Source organism: Pteropus alecto, unplaced genomic scaffold (assembly GCF_000325575.1).
Source record: "Pteropus alecto unplaced genomic scaffold, ASM32557v1 scaffold95, whole genome shotgun sequence".
NCBI lineage: Eukaryota > Metazoa > Chordata > Mammalia > Chiroptera > Pteropodidae > Pteropus > Pteropus alecto.
In genome coordinates, this window is record NW_006441071.1 from 16,985,852 (window position 1) to 16,994,093 (window position 8,242).

Below are 8,242 nucleotides of genomic sequence, written 5' to 3' on the forward strand. Positions count from 1 at the left end.
GGCTACTGCAGCTAATCCTGGGTTGCTGCATGGTGGCGCTCAGCTTTGGGGCGCTGTCGCTGAGCAGCTCCCCACAGGTGAAGAACTCGTGCCCGTTCTGGGCTGGCTCCTCGGTGAGTGCCGCGCGCGTCCCGCTCGCCTTGGCAAGGCCCACCCAGGGAGCAGGGGGCTCTGGCCGGTCCCCTCCACTGTGCCATGATTAGGTCTCCAGGGCTGGAGGTGGGAAAGCACAGCCCCTCATGTCAGGTGAAGTTTTTGGAAAAGAAGGCTTAAGGAGAGTGGAGTTCAGGGGTTAATTGGGTTGCATCTGGACAGTGTCTGTTCCTCGCAGGCTAAAGTATTTTGTTGTCGCTGTCAAGCTAATAGAATAAAACAGATGCCCAGATCTGCGGGAGATTGGAAAGATGGGGGTGGGTGGCAAGAAAGTGGGAGGAAAATGGTCAAACTTCTTTCTGCCACTGAGTATTTACTTCGTTGACAACCACCGCTTGGGGAGGACAAGGATTTTGATGTTTGTTCACTGATATATCAACAGTGCCTGACACATAGTAGGTTTTTTTGTGTGTATGTAGGACGTATGAAGTGACAGCTTGACGGAGGCACGTCACTCATTTTGTTCTACCTTAAAACACGTAAATGTGAAATATATCTGGTGTAGGATGGCTCCACTCTATTTGGGGCTGAGGTAATGGCAGGGTGTGTGTAAACTCCTGCTTGTACCTGGTCATTAAAAGAGGGCCCTAAGCCCCCACTTGGTTCCTGGAGCCACACAGGCTGCTGTGTAGAATTTAATTATCTAGAACCCAAACCATCATTGAGCTCTCCGAAGTGGTGGGAGCTGGGACAGCTAGGTGGAGATGTCTGTCTGGCTCAGGGATATCCAATGAAAATTGCTGATCTTGGGCAAAGGTGCCTAGCCTCCAAGAAAGGCTGCTGCCTTCCATTGACTGTGGACACTGGGTGGCTAGTCTTCCAAAGCTGCCTCATAACAATTTCACAGCTTCCAGGGTATCCAACATCTTGGGTTTGCCTGGGGTTGAGAGATTTGGGAACAGGTCTTTTTGGAAAGATTGTGGGAGATAACTATTTTAAAGTAAATGACCTTTTCATGAACTAACTAAATCTAAAAGTCTGGCAGTGTCTAAGATCTGTAATGAATATATGTTCTGAATGCATGAAGACTGTCCTTTTGCAGATCCACACATACCCAGATTCAAGACCAAATTTTAAGAATATAGGGAGAACTAATTGAACCCAAAGAAGTCATTTGCAGAGAACATTAAGAGAGTGTGGCCTGACATTTTATACTTAAATTGATGCCAATTTGCTCTTCTTTTGAAATATTTTGATGCTAGATGGCCTTACTGTGGTACAACCCACGCATTGGTAACTGAAGTTTGCAGTCTGTGAGTCATGTAAAAGAAATCCCATGCTCTTGGCCCTGCCTTTGGGGTCTCCTGCTGGCCTCCCTGAGTGTTCTTTAAAACTCCTGGAGGAGGAATATTCCTGACTGGGTAGGAATTAGATCCATTATGATCCCTAGTCCACTTGTCAGACTAAATTGAGCCAAATGGTGGGTGAATTTCATTTCTCTAAATACTGTGGGCCAGAAGTGAATCTTGGCATACATTTTTAGGGATTTGCTCTTTGTAAAATCATAATCTCTTGTCTTCTCAAAGGTAGCTATTTAGGATTATTGAAAACTATTTTTGCCCTTCTAAAATTAAACCTGAAATCAGTGTCCTATTGTGAATTATTTTGGAGGTAAATGGACTTAGATGTCAATCGAGCCACAGTTGGAGTTGATGAAATATTAAAAAAAAAAAAAAAAAAAGCCATCAGCCAGAAGATGCAGGCTATTCCCCCAGGCTGGCTGGCTGGGTGTGTCTTTGTCTCCAGGACCCAGCAGCAGTGCAGAGCAGGGAAAGATTTGACCTAAGTTCTCTTCTGTAGTGATGTTTTCCACAGCCTGCCTCCCAATAACAACAGTTGCAAATTTGCTGCTGGCTCTGTGTGTTCTGATAACTCCAGGAGGATGGGTATTCCAAGCAGAGGAGGAATTAGCTCTATCACACTCTCTAGTCCATTTGTCACATTAATTTCCCATATCGTTTTGAAGCAAATATCAGACATCATATCATTTCATGTGTAAATGCTTCAATATATGTATATTTTTAAAAACAAAATATAAACAGAATAGGGAGACAGCATAGAAGTGACCAGGAGTCTTGAGAACTCCCCTCCACTTTTAACCTTTTATTATGAAATTTTTAAATTTCAGCAAATGCAAAAAGAATAGTATAATGAACCATTTTTCCATCACCCAGCTTCAACACATGGCCACTTTATACCCACAGCCACTCCTCTTTCTTAATATTCGCTGGATTATTTTAAAGCAAATCCCAGGTATCATAGTTTCAGCCATTAAATATTTCTGTATGTATTTCTAAGAGAAAAGGGCTTAATAGTTAAAAGAAAGGGACTTATTTGCACACTGCAAATTAATTTAAAGAGAGCTAAACTAAGGTTTTTATGAAAAAGGCTTAAAAATTATGACTTGAAGACTGCATGTTTTTTTTTTAAATAACAGCTTTACTGAGATGTAATTCACGTTCACTTTTAAAGTGTGTAATTCAATGACTTAGTAAATTCAGAGTTGTGCAACCATCATCATGATCAATTTTAGAAAATTAAAAGAAACCCTGTACCTATTAGCAGTCACTCCCCGTTTTCCCCTCATCCCCTTATCCCTAGGCAACCAGATTAATTTGTTTTCTATCTCGATGGATTTGTTATTTTGGAGATTTCATATAAGTGCAATCATACAATATGTGGTCCTTTCTGACTGGCTTCTTTCACTTAGCATAATGTTTTCAAGGCTCATCCATATTGTGGCATGTACCAGTACTTCATTCCTGTTTATTGCCAAATGAGATTTTATTGTATGGATATATCACATTTTATTTATTACTCAGAAATTTTTTTGGCATATGAAACTAGATGGTTGAGTGGCAGTGCCAACTTAAGTCTAAGGTTACTCCAAATCCACATAGGAACACAGTAAAAGGATATCCTCACATTTCAAGTTTTGAATAACCATTATGTGCCTTAATCTGCTATATTAACTACGTGGGCAAATCTTTTGTCTTCAGTAAATATTTTGCTTATATATTTGATATAAACTTAAATCAAAGGACAAATATCTTCATTTGAAAGGTCTGTTTTATTAAACACAGTATAGTTCAAGAGTATTTTTCCATCTCTGTAAGTGTTCCCATCTTGAGCCTAAGAATTTGAGGCTTCCTTCACTTATCTGAACCTTGAAGGTATATTTTATCTATTTGAATATATATTTAAAAGTTGGCAAGTCCTATAAAGATTCTTTTTCATATTTTCAGCAAATTGAAGGGAATGTTTTTTAATGTTCTCATTGTTTTTAAGCATTCTGTGATCATTTATTTTCTTCACGGTGTCCTTGGTTGGTGCCTCAATCTACTATTATTACCAAAGTTCATGAAGCTAAGAGATTAGCCACTTGTAAAAACAACCTGAAGTTTGACTCCAGGCGGGTGGCAGAGAGATCTCCATGTCCATGTTCAGGCCATGCTGTCCTGGCTCCTGATTTGGGAAAGCATTTTATTAATATTAGATTCCACTGAAATTATGGGAGACCCAGCCTACCACACTGTGTTAGATTTAATGAAAGAATAGAGAGAGTTGCATTGATTTGTGACTCCTTCAAAAAACAAAATTTCTGACTCTGATGACATATATGATCCTTGGGAGATATTTCAGGCAAGTGGTAAGGAGTTGGTTATTATTTTCGGTCCTTCTTTGGGAGTCCTAATCTCTGCTTGAAGTCACTGACCTGCACTCATGGTCACTCATCCTTTGAGTCTGTGACTCTTTGGCAAGATTCTTGTTCCTTATAAAGAAATAGACACTGGTGAATCTTAAGGTAGATATGTATTTTTTAAAAATGACAAAATGTAAAAAGGAATGAAAAGTCCAAAGGAGAAACCAATGCACAAATTACAAAGTCTCTGCAAGTTAAACAAGAGTAAATATATTTTTTCTATCATAATTATCAAATACTACTTTAATATTTAAGAAACATTTTAAATATAATTTTTATGATGAATTTTATTGATTTCCTTTGGTCCTTTATTTTACACAACAGCAGAGTTACACTGATAAGTTCTTGGACAGGTCATTGAGCCTCTCAGCCTCAGTTATTCATCTGTAAAATGGTTGGGATGATTCTTCTCTCAAAATTGATTTTGTGAGGGTGATTTAGAGAACGTTTAAGAGAGTGCTTTGCTGCTGCGCCCTGGCACCAAGCCTGGCACATACTAGAATCTTTATCAATAATTTTTAAACATCAAGGCAATATTTTATTAAAGTAAGGTGAACAGGCTAGGTTTTTTTTTTTTTTTTTTGTGGGACATGCTTGTAACCATCATATATACGTTAGAAATATCCAGTTGCCCACATCTTCACTTTTTTAAATGAGTCATGCTGGGCAGATAGGGAAGAATGATACGTACACACACATACTTTTTAAAAAAATTTTCAGTGTAAAAGCTAGAGGGCAAGATAGGTTATTGAGAGCTTTGATTCTTCTGTGCTTATTTACAAGGTAAACGTGGCTCTTTTTATCTCTATGTTTAGATATAGCAATTTTTGACAAACAATCCAGGACATTTTGCCCTAATGCATGTTAATGGATTAACAAAGAAAAATAGGAGAGTCAAATTATGTTTTTGATCTTAATGATTTGATTTTTAAGCTGAAAAATTAAGACACATTAACCATATATAGTGGGTAACAATGATTCCTGCCTGGAGTATCTCAGGACCCTTCTTTGCAATATCAGAAAAAAGAAGGCCTCTGTTTTTTCCTAAAAGCTACAAGGAATGGGTTGCAAGTGAGTAAAACCAAAATTGTAATAAATCTCATTATAATAATATAGAGATAATTAGAAATAGATTCTCGCCTGTTCATTCAGAGCAAGTTGCATCTTGCATTGGGTGGAAAGAATGTTGATGGAGTTGGTTTTGCTGTTGATGTATTCTGTTAAGAAGCACAGAAGTGAAAAATGAGTTTAGGTTTCCAGTCATCTTTAAGCAAGTTAATCTCTTATTTTTGATCTTCATTCATTCATTTCTTTATCACCTGTTCATTTATTCATTGACTCTTGCCATAACTGAGTGCCTTGAGGAGCCTTTAGTGGTATTTGAGTGAATATTCACAGATTCAAGCCCTCATGAGTTTCCAATGAGCATAAAACACAATTAAACAAGTAACAGCATTATTTCGTTATGGGTGCCATAAAGGATGATTGTCGACTCCCTTCTGATGGAGCTCCAGCTACTGCTGCCACCAAGGGAGGTAGAAGCAAAGCATACTCTGCCTCTTCCTTTTTAAAACAAACAAATAAATAAATAAATAGAAGTGAAATATGTTTGTTGTAGAAATGTTGTGAAATTCAGAAAGGAAAAGGCAGAGAGAACTTAAATCACCTATAATCTCACTGGAAACATCTTTAATGTGTTTCTTTCCAGTCCTTTTTAAATTTAAATATAGTTGGTAAACAATATTATATTGTACTAGTTTCAGATGTATATTATAGTGATTCAACATTTTTATACCTTACAATATGATTGCCCCACTAATTCTAGTAATCATCTGTCACCGTGCAAACTTATGACAATATATTGACTACATATTTCCCTTTACCTTCTCTCCACCAATTCCCCTCTGGTAACCATCTCTCTGGTCTGTGTTTCCATGAGTCTGTTTTTGTTTTGTTTCATTTATTTATTTTTTTTAAGATTACGCATATAATTGAAGCCATATAGTATTTGTCTTTTTCTGTTTGACTTATTTCACTTAGCATAATACCCTCTAGGTTCATCCATGTTGTCACAAATGGCAAGATTTCATCTTTTTTATTGCTTTGTGTGTGTGCGTGTGTAACATCTTCTTACCATTAATCTGTTGATGGACATCTAGTTGCTTCCATATCCTCCCTATTGTAAATAATCCTTCAATGAACAAAAGTTGCATATGTCTTTTTCAAATTAGTGTTTTTGTTTTCTTTGGGTAAATACTGAGAAATGGAATTGCTGGGTTGTATGGCAGATCTATTTTTAGTTTTTGGAGTAATCTCCATACTGTTTTCGACAGTGGCTGTACAAATTTGCAGTATGCCACCTTCTTCCCTCCCTTCCCTGAACTTTCTCTCCGTTTATGAATTCCACCTCTCTCCCCAGAAGAAATGTGAGTGCCTTTGTTGCAGGGTACAGGTCTAAGGTGGATGTAACTACAACTCCCACCTTCAACTGGAATGCAAGCAGTTCCTTAAAACATCCCTATAAAGAAGGGTGGTTTATGAAAATCCCATTGGGATTTAACATGGGTATTTACTGAGTCTATAAAACAATTCAAATAGAAATGACACCTTTAAATATTTTGTCTTCCAATCCATGAGCGTGATATATGTCTCGAATTATTTGGGTCTTCATTTCATATTGCTCAATAAGCTTTATATTTCTCTATACTGAGGTCTTAAGTATCTTTGTCATATTTTTAGATTATTGATATTTCTTATCTGTCAAATATATTTTATACATATTTTTTAAATTATGTTTTAAATTTAGTTTATTGTTCATATATGCAAACCACTCCTTCCAAAAAAAAAAAAGAAAGATAGCTTAATTCTTTTGTCTCAGAGACCCTTCATTTGAAATGACAATTGTAGGTTGTGATTTATAAATATAATTTTATATATATATATATATGCACATATATTTATCTCTTTCAACTTATACAACAGATATAAAAAGCAGTTTTTAAGGGTAAGTGTTCATGGATGTTTACTGCAGCATTGTGCGTGAAGGTTTAAAAACTGGAAATAGAATGAATATCCATGAATATGGAAATGATTGAATACATTACGTACAACCACACAAAGGAATATTATGTAGCCATTAAATAGAAATGAATGTAGCTATTTCCATGGACATGAAGAGATTTCTATCAAGTATTTATTGAGAGAGAAAAAGAAGAGAAGGAAAAGTATCTTTTATGATCCATTTTTTTATAATTACACCCCTGTGCATGTATATGTACACATACACATGTGTGTCTAGTGATAAAAATTTAGAGAAAAATATGTACATGTGTAAAATATGTAAACCTACTAAATTGTTAATGTGGAGGAGAATGGGGTAACATGGCTGGTGGGGGAGGTAGGAAGTATAGCTTAGGCAAATCACTATTTTTATGGGCTTTTATGGGCTGGGCTGGACATTTCACTTTAATAATACCATTTTAATGGAAAAAATGTGTTCCAAAAAGCTGAACTGCAGTGTTCTGTATTAATGGAGACTGCTGGCATTTAAATCATATTTATATTTTAGTGAAGTGGGCAGTTTGTGTTTCCCTCAAGGGCAGCCCAATTTTCAGTTATGTTTTCACAAAAATACTTGCATTTTCTCAGCAAAGCCCAGTAAACAGCAGTGTGGGCAGGCAGGGAGCACATACACGTACAAGCATGAGTGCCCGCACACACTTCTGCAGGATGGAGCCAGCACTAGATCATGTAGTTTTGAGGGAATCCCTATCATCACAGTAGGGTAAACCTTTTGAGTTAGAAGAGACCCAGAGATGGTTTCCTTCACTTACCATATTTCTAAGGAAACAAGAGTGAGGAGCGCAAAGGTGAAACGACTTGGCTGAGGCCAGATTGATTTTTTAGAAGCCAAGTGGGGAACCTAGACCCCAAGGTCTCATGGAGACCAAGTCCCAATTTGTAAAGTTGGTACAGCCCAAACCCTCTAGATGGGCCACATATGCCCTGAGTGTCTCCAGGCAGAAATCGTTTAGGATGAGGAAATATCCTATTGAATATAAGATGATTGCAAGGGTATAGTACCTCGTGGGCAGACAGCTGATAGGTTTGAACGTAGATGGGATACAAAGAAATTGTTGCTTATATACCCATACCTGGTTTTTGGTCCTTGACCTCTGCTGGTTTGATGTTGTGGAGTGATTTACTTTCATTTGATAAAAGGAGAATGGAGAGTTATTGCAAGCAAGCCTGTGAGCTTTTTGAATTTGAATTTGAATTTCAACACTGCCAAATCCTTACTGATTTGTAGTCAATAAATAGTAATTGAGAAATGGTGCAGTTGAGTGATTTTGGTAAAAAGTGCACTTGAAAGAAAATCCTCATGAC

General features: G+C 37.2%; 1 protein-coding gene across 2 annotated transcripts in view; it reads left to right on the forward strand.

Annotated features, from left to right (window-relative positions):
- Positions 1–6: 6 nt before the first annotated feature.
- Positions 7–8,242, forward strand: part of FAM189A2 (family with sequence similarity 189 member A2) — a 50,155-nt gene continuing 41,919 nt past the window's right edge. For both annotated transcript variants that reach the window (XM_006918481.3, XM_015594552.2), the window contains exon 1: positions 7–113. In XM_006918481.3, the coding sequence (XP_006918543.2) occupies positions 30–113 (84 nt within the window). In that variant the 5' untranslated portion in view covers positions 7–29. The remainder of the gene's footprint in view (positions 114–8,242) is intronic.